Source organism: Myotis brandtii, unplaced genomic scaffold (assembly GCF_000412655.1).
Source record: "Myotis brandtii unplaced genomic scaffold, ASM41265v1 scaffold670, whole genome shotgun sequence".
NCBI lineage: Eukaryota > Metazoa > Chordata > Mammalia > Chiroptera > Vespertilionidae > Myotis > Myotis brandtii.
This window is the reverse complement of record NW_005370611.1, coordinates 2,771,222-2,795,575: the sequence shown is the minus strand read 5'-3', so window position 1 is coordinate 2,795,575 and position 24,354 is coordinate 2,771,222. Positions and strand designations below refer to the sequence as shown.

General features: G+C 40.5%; 1 protein-coding gene across 1 annotated transcript in view; it reads left to right on the top strand.

Annotated features, from left to right (window-relative positions):
* Positions 1-285: 285 nt before the first annotated feature.
* WWP2 (WW domain containing E3 ubiquitin protein ligase 2) overlaps positions 286-24,354 on the top strand; it is a 104,743-nt gene continuing 80,674 nt past the window's right edge. The window contains exons 1-4 of the mRNA XM_005881192.2: positions 286-411; positions 779-863; positions 5,027-5,174; positions 5,529-5,650. Of these exons, the coding sequence (XP_005881254.2) occupies positions 373-411; positions 779-863; positions 5,027-5,174; positions 5,529-5,650 (394 nt within the window). The 5' untranslated portion in view covers positions 286-372. The remainder of the gene's footprint in view (positions 412-778; positions 864-5,026; positions 5,175-5,528; positions 5,651-24,354) is intronic.

Sequence of the window (24,354 nt, the reverse complement as noted above, 5' to 3'; positions counted from 1 at the left end):
GAAAATGAACGAAGTGAGTCTGTCACTTCAGGGAAAACAACTGACAATATCTGTTGCCAATGATAAAATATGAGTTTTTAAGTGAAAATTAGAATTTTGGAACACTTATATCTACCCCAAGAGCTGACAGCTTCCCAGTACTTAAAGATTACTGGCGACATTCACAAATGTGATTTTTTTAATATTGTACAATGAAATGAACACAATTTTATAATGTATAATGACATTTGGAATATCTGCATAACTCAATGAACCAATATTTTCCAAGTGATAGTTTACAATATTACAGAATTATGTATGAGTAAAAAGATCCATTCAAAGTACAAGATAGACTTCTAGCAAAGATGGAATGACACGGACACCTTATGACTAATGATGTGGAATATCTTTTCATGTGCTTATTGGCCGTTGGTATGTATATCTTCGGAGAACTGTTTATTTAGATCTTTTGCCCATGAAAAATATTGGATGATGAGGGTTATGTTTTGTTGAACTGTGACTTTCTTTTTGGGGATGTTATATTAGGCCCTCCCTTCTCCAGGCTTTGATATAACAGTGTTCTTCTGAAGCTATAAAGACCTATCCAGGTTGAATAGCCATCATAAGACAGACAGACAGACACACCACTCTGCTGGAAATAGCATGGCCACAGATGCTTCAAGGTTTCTGGGTTGTTTTTTTTTGCTCTGTCTCTTTAAACTGGGATATTAAAATTGGGTCCAGTTCCTCAGTCTCTTATCAGATATTCTCTAAACCTACTGCTGTGTTTGTCTTGCAGTTTCCTGGTGATGACATGGCATCTGCCAGCGCCAGCCGGACAGGAGTGGCCCTGCCTTTTGAGAAGTCTCAGCTTACTTTGAAAGGTGAGTGGCACTGTGTGGAGTGTTTGTTAGTCATTTGAGGTCCAGCCCAGTGTGTGGGGAAGAGGTGGGTTTATACCACACTTGGGTCTGGAGAGCCAAAGACTGTGAAAGGCTTAAGAATGTAACTGTTCATTCTCATCGGGTTGTCATAGTGTAGCTGGAATTCTTGAAGAAGGACAAAAGGAACTTTTGGCCAAAATGATCTAAAATGGTGATTCCTGCCCTAGCTGGTTTGTCTCAATGGATAAAGCGTCGGCCTGCGGACTGAAGGGTCCCGGGTTCGATTACGGTCAAGGCACATGCCTGGGTTGCGGGCTCAATCTCCAATAGGGACGGCCGGAGACAGCCAATCAATGATTCTCTCTCATCATTGATGTTTCTATCTCTCTCTCCCTCTCCCTTCCTCTCTGAAATCAATAAAAATGTATTAAAAAAAAAAAAAAAGAAACAGTAGAAAACAAAGCACAGCAAAGCAAACAACTGTTTGAAACCTATTGAAAGACAAAATGCCAGGCTCTATTCTGGTGCCTTCCTAAGAGCTTTTCAAGGGTATAATTTTGGCCATATGTGATTTTTGCCTTATTTGTTGACTTTAAAAATGAAATCCTATGTGAAGATGTGACTCCATGTAGAAGAGACTGGCATTTACATTTCATCACAGTAAATAAACTTTCTAGATAAACTTGCTTGTATCTCGATGCCTTTATTTTAGCTTGTCTTTTAGAAAAAGAAACATGCAACACATCAACCTGCTGCTTAATTATAAATTAGAGGGAAAAATGTTTCTTTACAGTGGAGAGACCTGGCAGACCCCACATTAACCAAGGGATAGCCTCGCTTCCCCAGTAGGGTAACAGGGTGTGTGCATAAGTATACAATGTAACCTATGTAGTATTCTTGACAAAAATGTTCAGTGTGAATCTAATCACGAGGGAAACAATAAAAAAAATGCAGAATTTGGCATATTCTAGATGACAGTCGGTGGAAGTCTTTTAAAGTCATTGTTATGGAAAAAGAAGGGAGAGCATTCCAGCTTTTAAAAGGTTAAGGAGACGCCCTGGCTTGTTTTGCTCAGTGGATAGAGCGTCAGTCTGCGGACTGAAGGGTCCCAGGTTCGATTCTGATCAAGGGCATGTACCTTGGTTGCGGGCACATCCCTGGAGGTGTGTGTGTGTGTGTGTGTGTGTGTGTGTAGGAGGCAGCTGATCAATGTTTCTTTCTCATCGATGTTTCTAACTCTCTATCCCTCTCCCTTCCTCTCTGTAAAAGGAGATCAATAAAACATATTTTAAAAAAAAGCTTAAGGAAACAACAACCAAATGCAGTGTGCTCATCTTGATTGGATCCTGGATTGGGGGGAAGACAGCTATAAAAATATATCTGGAACAATTGAGGAAATTTAGCTATGGAATGAATATTAGAATTGATAAAGCCGGTCACTGAATTTTTTTAGGTATAATGATGGTGGTGTGTTGTTAGGTAGGAAGATGTCTTTATACTTAGGAGTTGCATTCTGAAAAGTATTTAGGGCTGATCTCTCATGATATCTACCATTTACTTTCAAATGGTTTACCAGAAAAAAAGTGTGTAGATATAGATACACAATTATAGACATAGATATCATATATTTATATCCTGTGCAGTCCAATAGGGTAGCCACTATAGCCCCATAGAACTATTTACATTAAAGTAAATTAATTAACTTTACAATTCAAATCCTCAGTCCCACTAGCCATAGTTCAAGTGCTCAATATCCACATGTGTCAGAGGGCAATGCATTGGACAACGCCGAGGTAGAGTATTTTCATTATCACAGAGGTTCTCTTGAGTAGCACTGATATAAACACACACATAGAGGGGAATAAAGCAAGTGTGGCAAAATGATAATTGGTGAAGAGCATACAATTATTCTATTTTTTCAACCTTTCTGTAGATTGGGAACTTCAAAATAACTGCAAACTGTGACTCTAGATTGGAACAGAAAACAATTCCCTTTTGTGCTATAGTGGACTTTGGTAGGACAATTGGCAAAATTTGAATAAGGTCTGTAGATAATAGTATTAAGGAATGCTAAATTTGCACATGTTGATATTTATACTGTGGTTATATTAAAAAATGTCTTTGTTCTTAGAAATACACACTGAAGTATTTAGGAGTAAAGGGTTACAGCATCTACAACTCACTCCCAGAGTTTTAGGGGGAAAAATCTGTATGTGTGTGAGGGAAAGTCAGGGGTGAGAGAGAATAATAAAGCAAATAGATAAAAAGTTAATATTTGGTGACTGGGTAAAAAGTTTATAGGAATTCTTTGTATTGTTCTTGCAATTTTCCTAAAAACTTTGCTGAAATTATGTAAAAATAAAAAAAGGAAAGGTAGAAAAACACCTACGGGGATAAGCTAGAGGACAAAAAAAGGAAACATCATGGCAGATTTAAAAGAATTGGCCTGGGAGCTGGGAGACTTGAATTTAGGTTTAGCTCTGGCTCTGACGAGCGCTAGGATTTTGGATATGTTATTTCACCTCCTTGGATCTTAGTTGGTCAAATGATTAAATAAAGGGTTTGAACTTGTTGATTTCAAAGAAACGGCCTAGCTCAAAATTATAGGACTATAATTAGTCCTTTTTTTTTAAGGGCCTACATGCAGAGCTATTCTTGCACCACCAGGTGGCCTCAGTTAGCCTTGATCAGTGTGTAGAGTATTTCATTTTTCTACCCTGAGACACATTTCCCAGGACCCCAACCTTTTTTCCCTGGTACCACCCCTTTTTGCTCCTGAATCTTAGCCACAACTTTTGATGTTGTTCTTTGAATTTCTCTCTACTCTCCTTTTGGGCCTGAAGAAGAGAGCTATTGCTAAAAACAATCCAGAGGTGGGTGTGTCCTTTGCCAAATTGTGGCCCCTTACAGGACTGTCACCTCTCGGAAGGGTCTGGGAGGGAGAGGTTTGCTACCTCTTGACAGAGGGGAGCTCAGGTTACAACAGTCTTGCCGTCATAGGTAAGGAGTGTCAGTCATATGCTCTTCTCTGGGGCATAGGATTGAAGGCATCTAGATGTGTTTCATCCTAATGACCTGGAGTTCTCGTGGCTAATATATGCTCTCAGAGGAGCTTGCCTGGCCTTGGGCGGATTCTTGCTTAGCTTGTGCTCTCTGAGTCCCTGGCTTGCTGGTGCCAAGTGAACATCAGAAATGCTGCCACATGAAGAGGAAATGCAGATGGTAACAAGCACATGGAAAAAATATTCAGTCTCACTGGTAATTGAAGGAAAGCATTAGAACAAATAAGCAAAGTCTGGTAATGGCACAAAACATGGCGTAGTCAGGCTGCCCAGTTGCACATCCTGGCTCAAAGCTTCCTGGCTCTGTGGCCTGGGGCAGTGACCTGGCTTCCTCAAGCCTGTTTCCTCCTGGTGAAACGGGGTGATGACATATTCCCTGCGGCATGGGTTCGTTGTGAGGATTCAGGTAGATGGTGTGTGCTTAGCATAGTACCTATAAAAAGTACTCAATCCTTAGCTATTATCTTTATGCTATTTTTTTAAACCTGCGATATTTGCAAAGAATGAAAAAACATTGCACTCAGTGTTATACAGTGTTTGGTGAAATGGACATCTTCCTATAGTGCTCGTGGGCATCTACAGATTTACCCTTTTTAGAAAGAAATTAAGCAGTTTTAGGAACTTTTAAAAAAAATGTTCATAGATTTGGGAGGATCCTCAGAAATGCAAGCAAATACTGTATATACATTTATGGTAATTTTCCCAGAGCAAAAAATTAGAAGCAATCTATTCATCAGTGAAAGGGTAGTTAACTAAGTTATGGCATAGTCTTGTAATGGGCTTGTGTTACTGCCTTTAAAATGGATTTTGGGAGGAGAAGAATTTTTAAAGAATTGGGGACATAAAAGTTGAAAGTCTGGAAAGTCTGAATTTACCAACGTCTTGTTTTTAGCTTAGGAGTGATTTTTGGTTCTTATGCTTCATATTTTGTGTGTGTGTGTGTGTGTCCTGACGTTTTTAAAAAGTTTTCTTAAAATCAGGAAAAAAACCAATAATTTATTTTTTGATCGAAACAGCAAAAAAGAGTGTCACCATCTGCCACAGGGGGGCAGCTGGGAGCACTCTGCCTCATCCTTGACTTTTTCTTTCTTTCCTGTCCAGTGGTGTCAGCAAAGCCCAAGGTGCACAATCGCCAACATCGAATTAACTCATTTGTGGAAGTGGCAGTGGATGGACTGCCCAGTGAGACCAAGAAGACTGGGAAGCGAATCGGGAGCTCCGAGCTTCTCTGGAATGAGATCATCATTTTGTAAGAGAACGTCCCTTCTCTTTTGAATGCAGTAACATGGGGGAAAGAGAGAAGGCGCTCCAGGGGGGTTGTGGTGGGAGATCCAGGTGTCCTGTGGAGCCTCTGAGTCTTCTGCCTTTGGTACCCGAGGTGCCTCTCTTTATTAGTAAGTGTTTCCACATCATTGAGCTCACAGAGTGTTCATTATTAGCTAGGTGGTTACAGGGTCAGCTTTGGGGGGTTAGGGGTTATGTGAGCGTCTTCCTGTTGGGGTCCTCCCCGCCCTTCCAAGTTGTCAGCAATACCTGTTTTCTTCTAAGGCAATCAGAGTGATTGATCTGCTTGGATGTGATGAGTCAACTGTTTGTTTTCCAGGAATGTCACGGCCCAGAGTCATTTAGATTTGAAGGTCTGGAGCTGCCATACCTTAAGAAATGAACTGCTAGGCACCGCCTCTGTCAACCTCTCCAATGTCCTGAAGAACAATGGGGGCAAAAGTACGTATGACGAAGGGGTGGCTGATGTGATTCATTTACGTGTGTGGGGAGAAGCATTTGGAGGCATGGTTTTCTCTTTTCCTTCCCGATAAACCTGGTGATGTCGTTTCCTCCAGGCCCAGGGCCTGCAGTGACTCTGCTCCCACGGATGCTGTCCGTGGGGTTTTAGGAAGGCTGAAGGCTTCTTTCTGCAGAACTCGGCCCCTTTTCCAGCAGCTGTAGTGGTGGGATGCAGTGACTTGTCCCCTGGATCCTTCGCAAGGATCAGTGCTTTTCCTCTGCCCCTCTTTCCCCAGTCCAGGAGATGGGACCTGTACAATCAGACTGGCCAGTGCCTCCAGCCTACACATTACTGCCCCAGTCTGAGTCCTGGAACAGAACAAAGGAACTGCTGTGTGCGTGCGTGCGTGTGCGTGTGCATGTGTGTGTGATGTTACAAATATGCCCTGTGCTTAGTAGGCACTCAATAAACATCTGTTGGAAGCTCTAGCGTAATTACTCAGGGTGCCTCTGCTGCATGGAAACCTAAACCCTAACATCTATTTATTGTTGTTTGTGGTCAGTGGCATAACCGTGGCTGTGGTATCCGAACCCTCCCTCATAATGCCTCTATTCAGAGCAGTGCCATATGTGGCGAGGGAGTGCCACAGAAAGAAAGGCTCCTTTTTCTCTTGAAGGCTGCTGTCTAGAAAATATTTTCTGAGAGTGGATTTAGCTTGAGAGAGGTGTGGGGGCAGGGCGTGCTGAGTCCTAGGGAGAGCGCGGCATTGATTCCAGTCCTTTCCTTCCGAGCCTGTCCTTTCTGACGGGCCACTCGGGTGGCGTTTGAGGCTCCCTTGGTCTTTTCCTTTCTGCTTGGCACACAGAGATGTGGAGAACCCACCTGAGCTGTAGGAACTGCTTAAAATCAGGAGTATGTGTCTATTTTAATTCTGTAGGGAACTCGCTGGTGCTCTGTCTTCTGAGTTGGTCTTTATTTTCCGGAACCTTATGCTGCCTTTTATGATTTGTTCTCAAGTGTATTATATCTTTTGGAGATATAATTGTGGGCATTCCCGAATTTGGATCAGCATCCTTTTCTTTCCTTTTTCATTTGTCCAGTCAACATACTTTTGCTTTTGATTATAAAAGTAAATGTAGAAAACCTGGGAATTACAGAAAAGCACACAGATACACAAAGGAAACAAAATGTTCCTGTAAGCACAGCACTTAGTGATAATTATTAACATTTTGATACATACCCTTCTGAGCTTTTTTCCTGTGTGCAAATATATAGTAATACTTAAGACATCAATCAAAATTGAGATAATAAAAGAATAGTATTTTGCAGCATGTATTTCTCTCTTGAAAAGGTATCAATATCTTAATTTATTTTTAATTATAAAATATACATAACATCGAATTTACCATCTTAACCATTCTTTTGTTGTTGTTAATCCTCACCTGAGGATATTTTTTCCCATTGCTTTTCAGAGAGAGCGAAATGGAGGGAGGGAGAAGGGAAAGAAGGAGGGAGAGAGATAAAGAGAGAGAAACATCAATATGAGGGAGACACATGGACTGGTTGCCTCCCACATGTGCCCTGACTAGGGGCAGGGAGCGAACCGCAATCCAGATAGGTGCCCTTGACCAGGGATTGAACCTGCGACCTTTTGGTACACAAGCCAGTGCTGTAACCGCTGAGCAACACCATCCAGGGCTAACCGTTCTTAAATGTAAAGTTCAGTGGCATTAAGTACATTCATATTGTCATGTAGCCATCACTACCATCTGTCTCCAGAACTCTTTCTTCTTCCCAAATGGAAACTCTGTACCCATTAAAAACAGCAACTCCCCTTTTCCTCCCTTTTCTCCACTCCCTATTATTCTACTTTTGGTCTCTATGACTGACTACTTTAGTTACCTCATCTAAGTGGAATCATACAGTATTTCCCTTTTTGTGATAGGCTTATTTCACTTAGCATAATGTCCTCCAGGCTTACTCATGTTGTAGCATATATCAGAATCTCCCTTTTAAAGGCCGAGTAATATTCCATTGTATGAATATACCACATTTTGTTTATTCGTCCATCCAAGGACACTTGGATTTCTTCTACCTTTTGCCTATAACATAGTGCTGTTATGAATATGGGTGCACAAATATCTCTTTAAGTCTTTTCTTTCAATTCTTTTGCATACATACTCAGAAGTAGAATTACTGGATAATGTGTTATTTTCATTTTTGCTTTTTTGAGGAATCACCATACTGTTTTCCATAGCTGCTGCACCATAAAATATATCAAAATAGCTTTAATTTTTCTTCCAAAATTCAGTTGTTTTTTTAAAAAATATTTTTATTGATTTTTTACAGAGAGGAAAGGAGAGGGATAGAGAGTTAGAAACATCGATGAGAGAGAAACATCGACCAGCTGCCTCCTGCACACCTCCCACTGGGGATGTGCCCGCAACCAAGGTACATGCCCTTGACCGGAATCGAACCTGGGACCTTTCAGTCCGCAGGCCGACGCTCCATCCACCGAGCCAAACTGGTCTTGGCCAAAATTCAGTTTTTGATGACTGCCTGGTAGTAGTCTATCAGATGGCTGTATGAAAAACTGAACATTCACAAATCCTATATACTAAAAGGCTAATATGCAAATCGACCGAATGGTGGAACAACTGTTTGCTATGATGAGCGCTGACCACCAGGGGGCAGACACTTGCCATAGGAGCTGCCCCCTGGAGGTCAGTGCACTCCCACAGGGGGAGCACCACTCAGTCAGAAGTCGGGCTGTAAATGGGCGGTAAGGAGCAAGGGTCCCGGACTGCAAGAGGGATGGCTGTCCAGGGGAGATCGGGTCTAAGTCGGTAGGCGGACATCCCCTGAGGGGTCCTGGACTGCGAGAGGGGATTCCCTCCGACCAGTGCACGATTTTCTTGCACTGGGCCACTAGTAATGCTATGATAGACATGAAAGTTTTTAAATCTTTCTGCCCATTGTTTAACATTTACTTGAGATAAATGACTGAAGATTTATTTATTTTTTGCCTATTTGCTAATTAACATTATGTCACGTTTGCTCAATCTCTTTCTTTTTTGGCTGTAGTATTTTCAATAGATGTCTCAGTATTTTATCCCAGATTCTTTAGCATGCATCTCTTAAAAATAGGACATTTTCTTACATAGTTATCATACCATTATCACACCAATCGTATTAACCAATCATGAATTCTTTATTATCACCTATTACCCAGTTTATATTTGATTTTATGATTTGTCTCAAAGTGTTGTTTTAAAATTGGTTTGCTTGAATCTGCATTTGGTTTGGGTCCTCTTGTTGCATTAGGTTGTTATTTCTGTGAAGTCCTCCCACCTTTTCTCTGATTTATTGAAGGTGATTCAGTGTTTTAAAATATGCTTATTGCCTTATCCTTTATTCATTTTTATATTGAAGTGTGTAGTTTTCACTGTTAGTTTTAAAAGAGCTCTTTATATGTTTTTATTTTATTTTTAAAATTGATTCTTAGAGGGAGGGAGAGAGGAACGTTGGTTTGTTGTTCCACTTATTTATGCATTCGTTGGTTGAGTCTTATATGTGCTCTGACTGGGGCTCAAACTCACCACCTTGGCGTATTGGGACGACGCTCTAACCAACTGAGCTACCTGGCCAGAGCTGAGCTCTTTATATGTTAAGGCTATTATTCTTTGTCTTATAATTTGTAAACATTTTTCTAGTTTTTCATTTTAATTTTTTAGGTTTTCATTTTCTTTTTCCAAACAGATGTTTTAAAGTTTTTGTAGTTGAATCTGTCACCCTTTGTATTTTCAGCTTTTTCTTTTATGCTTCGAAAGGCTTTTCCCATTCTGAAGTCAGGTAAATAGTCACTTCTATTTTTTTCTAGTACATTATGATTTTTATTTTTTCATATTTTATCCTTCATCCATCATCCAGACAAATTTATTTTTTGTGCACAGTGTGATTAGGGATCTATTTAAGTTTTCCCAAATAGTTAACTGATAGCTTTATTATTGCTTATTGAATAATCCATCTATTTCCCCTTTGATTTGATTTGGTACCTTCAGCATATATTAAAAACATATGTATACTTGGGCCTGTTTATGGATTTTCCATTTCATTTGTTGTTTTAAAATCACTCTGTCTTAGCTATTGTAACATTATAAATGTTTTAATCTCTGACAGTTCAAGTTTCTCTTCTTTTCAAAATCTTCCTTCTTTTCTTTGCATGTATGTATGACATCATCATATGAACTAAATTATTTTGTCAAGTTCTCCCCTCTTTCTACTTTTTTCCCTTCAAATCCCTTGAGGTTTTATTAGAATCCTATCATTTAAAATGTTCTTTTATGGAGAATTTTCATGCTGATTCTTTGTATCCAGGAACACAGATGTCTCTAAATTCATTCAAATCATTTTGAAGTTATCTTTAGATAGACTCTTTTAATTTTAAAAGTAATTTTGCTATTATTTTTAATGGTATCTTTTCCTATTAGGTCTTCTAACCTGCTGTTTTTAGCATACAACTATTAGTTTCTGCATTTTCTTTTATATTCTGTCAGTTGCTGAATTCTTAATATAGGTTTAAATAGTTTCTTTTGACTTTTCTTGGGAGATATTTATGTGGTTTCTAAGACTGATAATTTTGCTCATCTTATTAGATAATTATACTTCTTTTTCTTGTGAGTTGCTTTGTGTACACTTTCCCGTTTTAGTGGTGATGGAGCGGGTGTATGGCCGTGTCTAATCACCGTGCTTCCAGTGGCTCTCCTCTGGGTGTAAGGCTGCGTGTTAGTAACCTGTCTTCTTGGTTCATTAATCATTGTTGTTTTTCCTTTAAAAATCAGGAAAGGGGTTGAATTTTTAGCAAAATATCTTTTAAGCAACCATTGGGATAATTATATGATTTTTCTTCCTTCCATTTATTTTATTAATTTTCTAATAGTAACAATTTTAGAATTTCTAGAAAACACCTAATTGCTCATGCTAGATTATTTCTTGAAAGTTTTGTTAGAATTGCTCGTTATTATTTTATTTGGGGGCTTTCCATCTATATTCATAAATGACATTTGTCTGTAGTTTTGTACTATTTTTGTCGGCTTTGGAATTGAGGTTAAGCTAATTTTATACAGTAAGTTGAAGTGCTTTCCAACTTTGAGAACAGACTGTATAACATGGGAATTATCTGTTCCATGAGTACAGGAAGGAGCTCACCCATAAAACCAACTGGGTCTGGCAGCTTTCTTTAAAATAATTTTATGATGACTTTTTCAGTATTTTTCCCCATAATGATTTGGTTTGTTCAACTTTTCTGATTCATCTTGCCTCAATTTTTAAAAAAATATATTTTATTGATTTTTTACAGAGAGGAAGGGAGAGGGATAGAGAGTTAGAAACATCGATGAGAGAGAAACATCGATCAGCTGCCTCCTGCACACCCCCTCCTGGGGATGTGCCTACAACCAAGGTACATGCCCTTGACCGGAATCAAACCTGGGACCCTTGAGTCCGCAGGTAGACGCTCTATCCACTGAGCCAAACCAATTAGGGCTATCTTGCATCAATTTTGTTAATTCATATATCCTGAGAAAATTATTTTATGAGATTTTCAAATTTATTAGTGTAAAGATCTTAAATAGCATTCTCATTTAAAAAATGCTTTTAATTTTCTCACTTAAAATTTTTGGTATTTGTATTTTTCCCCAATTTTTTTTTTGACTAGCATAAATACTTTTGTTTTAACTTTTGATTTTTTAATTGATTTTTTTTTCAGGACAACTTCTTGGATTTATTTATCAGGTGTACCATATTTTCTAATATTAACTTTCATTTTTAGCTTTATTAACTTTTTTTCAACCATTTGCCCTTAGACCTGTTATATATATCTTATCTATTCAATCAGTCAGTCAATAAGTCTTTTATAGCTTTTGAATTGAAAGCTTAGTGCATTTAGTCTTGCTTAATAATGAAAACGTTATTTTTAGAGTTTAAAGTGAAAGTGAGTTCATTAGTAAAGCAGTGAGACAGAAAGTGGCTACTCCACAGACAGAGTAGCTCCCGTTGAGCAGAATTTGCTTCCTTTATTGAGGTTCACTTAATGGGGGGAGCATATTCATCAAGGGGGAGGAATTCAGGTCCTTCCAGGGAACGGAGTAGGAGATTTCTCAGAGGAGCTTCCCCTGACCGTGCTGTGCCCCTTCCATTTCTCATCATGGCATGAAGACTGTGTCGTTTAGCATGCTAGCATCTTATCATGAGCATATCGTGAGACTAGGGGGCTCCTGTTAGGTAAAATTAGTTGCTTCCTTGAAAACATTGTTGCTTTGAACTTGCCTTTGATGTTGTTTGTGGCGGCGGCTGCAGCTCCTGCCGCTCTTTCCAGCACCAGCCGTAGCACTTTGAATGTGTGGCTGGGCTGAGGAGTAAGGTATGTCAGATCCGAATCTAATGGAAAATGTGGATTGTATTAGGATAGTGGGCTTCATTCTCTTAGAAAAGCAAGTCTTTGAGGGTGACCAGGACATAGCTGGCATGCATAACATTCCAGCCATGTTTCATCACGGCTGTTTCTGGTGATTACACATCTGTCATGTAGGGAAGTGGTTATGAACATGTAGGCTCTAGAGTCAGACTACCTGGGTTCGAATCCTGGTCCCACTAGCTTTGTGACATCTTTCAGTCTCTTAACCTTCTGTTTCCTCTTCTGTAAAATGTTGTTTTGAGATTAAATGAGCTAACAGCATTGCCTGATACATATAAGCATATATAAGCAGTAACAATAGTAGTAGTTATTGTCTCCTCTGGTACTTTTCTTCCCAAAGATGGGGAGGTTTGAATCCCAGAGATGGGCAACAGAGACACTGTTTGCTGATGTGGGACCTCCTTGCTTGAATGGGAGGCAGGCATGAAGTTGTTCAGGAGATAATTCCAAGACGAACAAATACAAAAGCTTTGGGGGTCCTGGAGTGGGGAGGCTGACATTAATGTGGGACGTTTCAGCACCTTGGTCTTGGGGCCTGTGCCTCTTGGGGAGCTGCTGAGCTGAAAGTTTCCGGAATGGTCTCTAAGTATGAATTGAGTTTCATCAGTGAGTGGGTCACAGTATGCGAGGTGACTTTTCTCACCGTGGCCTGCTCTTCCTGAAACCATTTTTCCTGGGAAAGGGCCTGATGAGTAGCATTTTTCTGCTCCATGAGACACAATTCCTTCTTTCACTTGCTCCCTTGTTTTCCCCTGGGTGGACTTGGAAGTTGACTGGGGAACTCAGCTGGTGTTTTATGCCTTCCTTTGGCAGAGGGATGCTATGGTGGAGGGTTTACTCGAGTTTTGCAGTTGTGTAATGGTCAGCCTCTGCCGGCTTTCTGTGGGGACATCGAACTGGCCGTGGCTGCAAAAAGGACTTGACCAAAAGCGCTGGTTTGGCTCTTAAGAACAGCTCTAGTCATCTCTGTGTGGAAGCCAGATTTTGAGGTTGAATACTGATTTTTAAAAATGTGTTTATTAGGGGAATTTTCAAACAATCCCTATCACCCAGTGTCTGTTTTAATCAGTAGGTTTTGTCTGTACCTGCCCACTGATGACCTTACTAAACTGACAGCAGGTAGCTCCCAAGACTCAGTTTTCTCTTACAGCTCTCCTCTTCCGCCACGGGCCTCATGAACACTGCAGACCGTGGCACGACCAGAGTGTCCTGCGTTCAAGGAGGGAAATATAGCATAACTATCTTCACCAAAATTTACCAAAAAGTCTTGCTTATAAACTTAAGGACTTCAGTCTCAGAGGGTTTTTTGTGAATTTGACCCCAAAAGCAAGAGAAGTAAAGCAAAAATAAATGAATGCACCCACATCAAACTCTGCACAGCAAAGGAAACCATCGAAGTGTGGCCTCCAGACCAGCAACATGGTCCCCAGGCCTGGAACCATATCAGAAACGTACATTTTGAGCCCTTATCCCAGACCTGAAGAGTCAGAGCTCTGGGTCTGGGTCCGGGTCTGTGTTTTAACAAACCCTCCAGGGGATTCCGGTGCATGCTCAAGTCTGAGAACACTGAGCTTCCACTTGGGAAAAAATAAAGTTAGATACCTTCCTTTTTACCAACACTTGTGATGGTTTTCCTTATTTAGTTTGTTAAACATGTAACCGTTTTATCAATCTGGACTTTGTCATGTGGGATAAGGATCTAGTTGTTATTTTTCCCCTAAAAGTCTCACTGTTTTCATTGGAGGGTGTGTCACCATCAGGTTGGACATATCTCTTCCCACTGCTCTTATTCCAAACTTGGCTCTTGAGCCTTCGGTTTTCCTGACAGACGTTATAGATACAGATGCGCATGTACACACACAAAGACATATAAATATCTATTTCTATGTCTCTGTATTAAACACCATGAGTTCATACTGGAACCTCTAATTCTAATTCACCTCCACAGAGTTCTTCCTACCCTTTCTTCATTCTGTATAAGAACCCTGCTTCTTCTTTTTTTAAATTATTTTGATTCTTCTTTTTTTAAAAAGTATGACGTTATAGATACAGATGCGCATGTACACACACAAAGACATATAAATATCTATTTCTATGTCTCTGTATTAAACACCATGAGTTCATACTGGAACCTCTAATTCTAATTCACCTCCACAGAGTTCTTCCTACCCTTTCTTCATTCTGTATAAGAACCCTGCTTCTTCTTCTTCTTCTTTTTTTAAAAATTATTTTGATTCTTCTTTTTTTTTAAAAGAATATATTTTATTGATTTTTTTTTTTTTTTACTGAGAGGAAGGGAAAGGGATAGAGAGTTAGAAACATTGATCAGCTGCCTCCTGCACACCCCCTACTGGGTATGTGCCCGCAACCAAGGTACATGCCCTTGACCGGAATCGAACCTGGGACCCTTCAGTCCGCAGGCCGACACTCTATCCACTGAGCCAAACCGGTAAGGGCAGAACCCTGCTTCTTAACATCATCCAGATAATTACACATTTACTCAGTTCTCCGGTGCACAGGAGACTGTATCCACACCACTGTGATCAATGAAGTAGACTTCGAAAAGCTCCTTGTTTATGTTACTCTCCATTTTCTCTGTATGTCTCCTTTCTTTCCCCATGTGTGTCTCCCAGATTTAAAAAAAAAGGGGGGGCCAAGCAAGCAAACAGCTCCTTATTTATTTAAAAATCTTATAAGCAGAGGGTTGTTCCAGCACTTTATGTTCCAAGAACAGATAGGCCAGTCAGGAGGGGCGTACCGCCCCTTCGCTCTATAAGGATGGCGTGTTCTGGTGGGTGGGCTGTGCACCTCAAGGAGGCATGGCTGACAGACAGTACGTGCATTTATTTTAAAGTAAACACACCGCTGTTTTTCCAGTTTTTCAATTGAAAGGTAAATAAGACTACTGATCCTTGGAACCTGAGTCAGGGGGAGAAGAGGGGAAAATGAAAAAAAGAAAGCTTTACAGTTAAAAACAATTTTAAATTTAAATTTGAAAAATTGTTCACTGTTTCTTCAGCTGAGGAGGAGTTGGGCAAAGGACAAATGTGAAAGGCAGTATGTGATTATCCTATAAGCTGCCAGGGAGATATTATTTAGGACATAGCTGGAAACTTGAAAAGGCCTGGTGGTAGAAATGGCTAAATCAGTCCTGCATAGCCAATTAGCTACCTGTATGAACCTGCTAAACCATAAGACCTAGTTATTTAAGTCTCATGGAATGCTCACAGGAAATTTTTGAGAAATTTTTCGTGATCCACAAATTGAAAATATTAATTTTTTTCTGACTAAAAGTAAAATATGCTCCTGAAACTGAAAATTTTATTACTATTTTTCTGATTATTATTATTTCATGATTATTGAAGACAAAGACAAAAAATATTCTGAGTGCTTCATATGTATTAGGCATTGTTTTGTTGAATCCATATATAAATTTATTCAATACTCCTTCATACCTATGAGCTAGATTGTATCACCATCTCCTTTGCTGAGGAAATTCTGCAGACATTATGTACTTTGCCCAAAATCATATAGTAGGTGGAGGCAGAGTTGGGATTTAACTCAGGCCTTTTGGTCCCAGAGATTTTGCCTGGGCATATACTATCTTCCAATGAAGGAGAAGTTTAAAATCACTTGAAATTATATTTTTCAAAGCTGATCCTGTTAATATTTAGTTATATATTCACTAAGCTTTTTTTGGTATGTAAGTTGTGTATATGTGTTTGTGTGTAACTATTTTTTTCCGAAAGTAGAAACTCACTATACGTTCTGCTCTGTAACTTGCTTTCTTAACCCAGGTTTTTCCTCCTCAATTAAAATATATAATTTTTAATAGCCACAATAGCTTTTTAATGAAAGCACCATAGTTTAGCCAATCTTTTATTTTATTTATTATTATTTTAAAAAATCTTTTTATCGATTTCAGAGAGGAAGAGAGAGGGAGAGAGAGATAGAAACATCAACGATGAGAGAGAATCATTGATTGGCTGCCTTCAGAACACCCCCCACTGGGGATCAAGCCCACAACCCAGGCATGTGCCCTGACCGGGAATCGAACCATGACCTCCTGGTTCATAGGTTGACGCTCAAACACTGAGCCACGCTGGCCGGGCTAACCAATCTTTTATTGTTGGTTATTTCTATTTCTTTAGTAGTATAAGTAAGACTCTTTTTAAAAAATTAAATTTATTGGGGCTACATTGGTTAATAACATTATATAAGTTTAGCTGTACAGTTTTACATTGGTTAATAACATTATATAAGTTTCAGCTGTACAGTTTTATAATCTATCATCTGTATATTGCATTGTGTGCTTACCACCCAAATCCTAGTCTCTTTCTTTCACCATATATTTGACCCCCTTTATCCTAGTCATTCTCCCTCCACCTCCTTCCCCTCTGGTAACCACCATGCTGTTGTCTGTGTCTATACGTTTATTGTTTGTTCATTTGTTGCTTTCTGTTTTATATTCCACATCTGAGTGAAATCATATGGTTCTTATCCTTTACTGTCTGACTTATTTCACATAGCCTGACACTCTTAAGATCCATCCATGTTGTTGCAAATGGCAGTAATTCATTATTTTTTATAGCTGAATAGGTATATAGGTACCACATCTTTATCTTTTCATTGGTTGAAGGACAGTTTAGTTGTTTCCATGTCTTGGCTATTGTGAGTATATCTTTATGAATAAATGTTTTGAAGTTTTTCAAATAGATACCCAGAAGCGGGATTGCTGGGTCATATAGTAGCTCTATTTTTAATTTTTTGAGGAAACTCCATACTATTTCCCGTAGCAGCTGCACCAATTTACATTCCCATCACCAGTGTTTGAGGGTTCCCATTTCTCTACATCCTTTCCAGTACTTGCTATTTCTTGTCTTGTTGATAATAGCCATTCTAACAGGTATGAGATGATATCTCATTGTGGTTTTGATTTGCATTTCCTTTATAGCTAGTGTAGTTGAGCACCTTTTAATTTATCTGTTGGCTATTTGTATGTCTTTTTGGGAAGTATAAGGCCTTCTGTTTATTTTATAATTAGATTGCTTTTTTTTTTAATTGTTGAGTTATATGAGTTCTTTATATATTTTGGTTATTAGTCCCTTATCAAAGGTATCATTTACAAATATCTTCTCCCATTAGAATACTAATTCTGTTGGTTGCCTTTATGTTTTATTGATGGCTTCCTTTGCTGTGCAGAGTTTGATGTGGTTGCATTCATTTATTTTTGCTTTACTTCTCTTGCTTTTGGGGTCAAATTCACAAAAACCCCTCTGAGACTGAAGTCCTTAAGTTTATAAGCAAGACTTTTTGGTAAATTTTGGTAAAGATAGTTATGCTCTTTTCTTTCTCTCTTTTTTTTTCTTTTTATGGTAGTAAAGTTAGGCATGCAATTGCTGGGTCAAAAGGCATGTTTCAGGTTTTTTTATGCCTATGACTGGGTCTGCTGCAAAGACGGGTGTACCTAGTTTCCTTACCCTCAGGGGCACTGGGCATTGCCAGCCTGGTCTGTTCAGAGGTGAAAAGTGATTTCTTCCTGTTATTTTAATTTGCATCTTTTTTTCTTTTCTCCTTCTCCTTTTTTTCTTGAGAAACTTCAAAGTAGGTTTCGTCCTCACTGCCCTGATGCAATTGCTTGTACCAAGGTCACCAGTCACGTCCATCTTGCTAAATCCAGTGGTCAGTTTTCATCTTCAACTTACTTGCCTTAGAGATTGGCTTTCAGGACACCACACCCTGCTGGTTTTCTGTCTATCTTCTTGGTCACACTTTTTCAACCTCCTTTGTTGGTTTCCTCCTTGCCAGTCTGGAAACACTAGAATATCCAAGTTGGCTTATTCCTGTATCTGTTTGTTAATTTATACCCCTTTCTTTCATAGTCTAATCTGGTATTGAGGTAGGTTAATAAGAAGCTAGGAAAATTCCTTGGCAAGTAGAATGAGGAAACTGAGACAGATAGCTATACAGATGGTGGAGCAAGTTACAGCCAGCTAATAAATCACAAGATCTTATCTTCCCTAACCAAGGATCCTTAGGAGCAAATGGATTCCACATTCCAGGTCATGCCTGGGACAGACCTGCCTAGGTCCTGGTCTTTTCCCAGTTGAAGGTGAAACTGACCAGAGAATGACCCTGATCCCTCTATACATTCATTTTGATGCATCAGCATATCAAAGGACACACCTGGAAAGCTGATGAATTTTAGGTGATTGACACCTCACTTAAAATTCCCGCCTTTAGCAAACAGATGACAACCCTTAAGACCAGGACCCAGTGTGTGCTATCCCTTGAGCATGCCCATGCCTTTCCCCCACTTCTTTCATCATGTATCTTTGCTTTCTTTTTCCTAAGCTCTAAAGCTTCCCAGGAGACTTGTAACCAGGAGAGCAGTGGGCAGTGGCAGCTCGTCCTGAGCAAACCTTCTGAATCCATCTCCAAAGGCCCTCCTTTTGCCTCTGTGACTTGTTTCCTGAGTCCACACCGCTGGTGGCTCACTTCTAAAGGGCCCAGACAGCCTGGGTTAGGATTGACTCTTTCCCTTACGTTTCCAAAGGGCTACGGCTGCTCCGCCTAGGCTCACTCCCATTGCTGTGATCTTGCCTCTTCTATATTAACCCCTTCCTTTGTTTTATTGTCCCCAGCTTTAATAAACAGACTCTCAAAATCAGCTGGACTTGTGTTGTGAAATCTTTCCTACGTGAGGTCAAGAGCCCACGTGTTGCAGACCATGCTGGGGCAGACCTACCTCGGTCCTGGTCCCTTTCCCGTGACAGTGTCATGACCTTAAAATTGGTTCGTACACTTATCACTCGCAGCCGGAGCCTCCCCCTGGCTTCTGTCTCAGCAATGGGGATCCTCTTTTGCTCAGACTAAAAACTTGGTGTCCTCCTGGACGTCATTCTTTCTGTTACAATCCACATCCATTCTGTCAGCAAGTCCTGCCCTATTACCTTCAAGATATGTTCGAGGATCCGATCATTTCTTACCATGATTTCTCCTATTACCCATGTTCAAGTCACCATCACTTTTCAACTGCTGGGAGGCAATGGCCCCCTAGTTGGTCTCCCTGCTTCTGCCTTTGTCTTGCTACAGTATATTTTTGAACCAGCAGCTAGAACAATCCAAACTGTGAGTCAGAGGTATCATTCCTCCAATGATTTCCCATTGTACGAGGAGGAACAATTAAATGTTCTTCCTTTAATAGGCCTAAAGGACCCTCCATTATCTTCCTGCCACCTCTCTGTTATCTCATCTCAGCCATTCTCCTTCCCTCTCCAAGCCCCTTCTGGCCCACAGGCCTCCTAATTATTTCTCCACCCACTGATGCTCTTGCCTCAGGGCCTTCGCATTGGCCTTACCTTCCTTCTAAAGTCCTCTTCCTCAGGTGTCCTCACGGCTTGCTTCTTTACCCCCTTCTAGTCTACCCAGATGTCACCTCAGTGAGGCCTTCCCCGACCAGACTGTCTTTTTCTAAAAGGGTCCAGTTCGGTGCTTTTTGAAAAATTTAACAAGTTTTGCAACATCACCATGAACTTTCCTATCACCCCAATAGGATTCCTCAGACCCAGTTATAGTTCATTCCCATTCCCACCCCCAGCCTGTGGCAATCATGTATCTGCGTTCTGCCTCAGTAGTTTTGCATTTTCTGGTCATTTCATACAAATGGAATCACAACAATATATGTCCTTTCCCAAACTGTCTTCATTGTGACTCCTCCCTATTCAACTTTTCCTATTTCCTTTCCCTGATTTATATCCTTTTCTCTCTCTTTTTTTTTTTTAGCAATATTCTCACATAATACTACATATTTTATTTATTCATCTCACTTATCCTCTACAATGAGAATGTAAGCTGCCTGGGGCAGACATTGTTTGATTTCTGTTCACTTGTGTACATCTCTCCATCCCTATGCCTAAAACACATAGAAGACACTAATATAATATAATATAATTAATATAATATAGTATAATATAATATAATAGTGGTATATTATGTAAATTATATTGAATTAGATTAGTGAGGTGAACGTATTTTCGTGTGAGGTAGGTTTTTGTGGCTAGTGCTGTGGCTCCCGTCTGAGGCAGAGCTGGGACCAGGGCGGTGCTGGGTGGCCACTCCGGGGAGCCATCGGCCTGAGTCCGTCCCGGCCTCCAAAGGCGAGCCTTTGTTTCATTTTACCCCATCCGGTTGCAGTTACATCAGTGACTACTGTTTTCTTGATTGGCACCAGATGCCAGGCGTTGGGATTTAAGCCATCCTTAATAGCCTCTGAAAAGCTCCCTGTGTGTTGCTTTCCATCATCCTGCACCTCAGGCAGATATGGCCAAGCCAGAACCTCAAGGAATTCCCGAAGAAGCCAAAGCCACCCCCTCCCCAGCCCCACCGCCCAGCTTCTCAAAGTTACAGCCGGACCCCGTTCGTGGCGTTAGTGTCAGTGGAGAGCTGTTTGAAAGAAAAGGTCCTTTTAGCCACGAGTCTCGAAAGTAAACACACAGGCCCCTGCAACGAATGTGGAAACAGACCTGCTTTCTGTGTCGCCGGCTGAGAGGCAGCCTTGTGAAACCTTCCTGGAAGGGGGAAGAAAAGCTTTCTGTCGGGAACTCCTTTCCCTGTACGCGGCTGCCTCTGTGTAGCCTGGGGTTTACTGCTGCCTCTACCTCTAGAATATTCCATAAATGTGTCCGGCTTTGGAATTTGGTCAACCTCATGGGAACGCATATCTGAGCAGAGTGGTTCCACCCCCGCAAACAAGAATGTCGGCCAAGGCTGTTCCCCTTTCTAGAGGTATATTATGACATTCAGCATCTTAGTCCATTGTGGGGGTCAAGACACCTTTTCCCTCTTTTCCTTTTTAGATGTAAGAATTTTTCAATGTTGGATGAGGGTTTTGTGTGAGAGGAACTTTTTGTCTTCTCTATAGGCCGTTCTTAGGATTGTGAGACCTGCCTGGAGCAGGGGAAGGGTCTGAGATTTATTTACCCTGTGAGCACTGGGCTAGATGCTGACAAGCAGCAGAGAACAAGGCTGACAGTCCTGGAGTTTCGGATCTAGAGAGGAAGGCGGACAGAGGTTAAACGGATAACGGGTGCAGACGGTTCCAGTTGTGAAGGATGGGATGGAGGAAAGTGTGGGACGCCCTGGGTCTGTGTCTCTGGGACTTTTCCTAGCCTGGGGGTGGGGTGGGGAGGGGATGTCTAGGAAGGCTTGCCAGTGGAAGAGGCAAAATCACCTGGACTCCAGAAGGATGAGAAGGGATTGGCCAGGCCAGCAGGGGAAAAGCATTCCAGGCGGAGGGAACAGCATGCCGGAAGATTGAGGCAGGAATGAACTGGGTGCATCAGGTTACCAGAGAGACCCCTGGGGCCAGCCAGGTCTGGTGAGTGACACCTGCTCGAAATTATGACCAGAAGTGGCAGGGAGGAGGCATCAAGCAGCCCAATAGAAATAACATGGGCCACGTATGTAATTTTGAATTTTCTAGCAGCCACATTTAAAAAAGTAAAAACAAAACAGATGAAATTAATTTTAGTAATTGATTCTTTAGCCCAATAGATCCAAAATGCTTTCATTTTAATATATAATCAATTTACAGACAATAATTAATGAGATACTTGACATACTTTTTTGTTTTTGTTCTTGTATGAGGTCTTTGAAGACTTGGTGTGTCACTTACACTCATAGTACATCTCAGTTCGGACTGGCCACATGCCTGGTGCTCAGTGGCCACGTGTGGCTTATGGCCCCCAAAGTGAACCGTGCGGGTCTAGAGGTTGTTACACAAGGAAGGCTTGGAAAACTTTTCTTCCAAACCGGGTTGCTGTTAATGTAGGACTGTACTGTTGTACATTTCTAGAAACTTCTTCCCAGCCCGTCCCACAGAGGTGTCGTGCCATCTCCTCGAGGACCCGCGCTATGTCTAATTAGCATTGGCTTCTAAACGGACAGCTACACAGAGGTGTCGTGCCATCTCCTCGAGGACCCGCGCTGTGTCTAATTAGCCGCATAGCATTGGCTTCTAAACGGACAGCTGTTGCAGGCATGAAATGGTGGCCTTGCACAGAGCCCTCAATAAGTGATAGGAAAATGAGACTGTTGCCTCCACATGAGCTGTTTCCTTCCCGTTGCCAAAAAATAAAAAAATTCAACCTCTCAAATCTGAAACATTTCATCTGATCTTGGGCCTCTGCCTCGAGCCAGTTATTTGCGAGTGGCTCCCGCCTGATTGCCCCTTCCAGTCTCCCAGGTTCTCCCCGGGGAGACACTGCGGCTGCTGGAATCGTATTAAGATCAAACCTCATTTATCTCATTTGAATGTTTTACTTTCCCCTTTCCTTTGGTCTTCCAGGATTCTAGGAGTATTTTTCTTAGAGTAAGAGACTTATTCTTGCAGGAGAGTGGTATGTCAGGAGCGAAACCGATCCTGGCCCAAAGTGAGAATGCCACAATTACATGAGCAGGACAGTCAGTGCCACGGTTCGTTAGGCACAGAGTAGGGATTTTCCTTAGTGTCAGGCCTGGCCTGGGTGGGGGGATCTGCTTATTATGTACAGGGCAGCAAGGCACACATTTCTCTGAATATGATGTCTGTCTTCTCTCCCTCTAAATTAATTAGTGCTTATTTGCACATGTATTAATGAATTCATTCTCTCGGAGGGGGCATATTAAAGAAAAGGCTGAATTCACCTTGAATGTGCCCCTTCTTCCATCCTAAAACCTTCCTCAATGGATAATTGCTTCTGTATGTATTTTAAAAGATTCGTGGAACATATTAAGGGAAAAATTAAAGGGCCCAACTCTTGGGTCTAGAATGAAGCCGGTTTTGCACACGTAGTTTATATGTACGTATTTGTGCTAGTGTTTGCAAGTACGAGGACTCCCTACAAAGTTGTCCACAGTGAGTTATGTCATGGAAAGGGATTTGGCATGGGTGTGTGTTTATGGGAAAGGTGTCGTATTTTACCTTTCTGTATTGTTTTAATTTCTTGTAATAAGCATGTCGTTATTTTTTAAAAATTAAGTTAATATTTATTGTGATGATAACATAGCATAAATAGGACACACTTTAAAAATGTTTTATTATGGAAAATTTCAAACATAAATAAAAGTAGAGAGAATAGTGTAATGAACTATTCTGTACCATTACCCACTTTTAACAGTGATTGGCACATCTTTAGTCCCCACTTTTTTGGGGCATATTTGAAAGTCCATCTTAGACATCATGCCATTTCACTTGTAAACACTAATGCATACATGTCTAACTGATATGGAAATTAAGAAAAAAATGCACCCACTATGCAGATAATGGAAATTAAAAAGTAAAGCCTTTATTTATTTCATAATCTTACTCTTTAAACACAATGTATTATTTTTCCCTGGTTCATTTATTTCTGTGCCATTTTGCCTGTTTTTACAGGCAGGGTTTTAATAATAGGGTGCATTCTGTAACTTCCTGTTCTCTTTTTTAACTTAACATTGTAGTATGAATAATTTTCCATGTTCTCCTATACTCATCATATCATTAGTCCAAATCTTAATGTGGCACATTCCACTCATCTGAAATTGTAACTTTTAAAAGCCAAATTTTTAAAAGGGCATTTTTTAAAAAGCAGAATCTTAACTATAACAATTCTCTTTTAGCTAAGTTCCTACATTTTGCTATTCAAAGACCATTTAAAAGGTTTGTTCATTGAAAGCCTGCCTCTGTCGGGCTTATAAACATGGCTTTGATCCTGTACAGCAGGGAGAGGTGGCTCAAACAAGGGTGCATAGATTGTTACAGTGGCCCGTCTAGGAGCAGCTATTAATGCAGTGGTTCTCAACCTTCCTAATGCTGCAACCCTTTAATACAGTTCCTCATGTTGTGGTGACCCCCAATTTCATTGTTACAAATTGAACATAATTAAAGCATAGTGATTAATCACAAAACAATATGTAATTATATATGTGTTTTCCGATGGTCTTAGGCGACCCCTGTGAAAGGGTCATTCGACCCCCAAAGGGGTCGCGACCCACAGGTTGAGAACCGCTGTATTAATGGGTGATGAGGACTTTCTCTCCCCTTGGGGAAGAGGACTTCTATTGACAAGGCAGCAGCAAGTGATGTGAACTGACAGTTTATTCTAAAGATTTAACTTTCTCAGATCTGTATTTATTTCCCCCTAAATTACTTAAAAATTTTTGAAAAATATGCTACAGCTTGACAAACTGAGATTTACCAAGACAGAT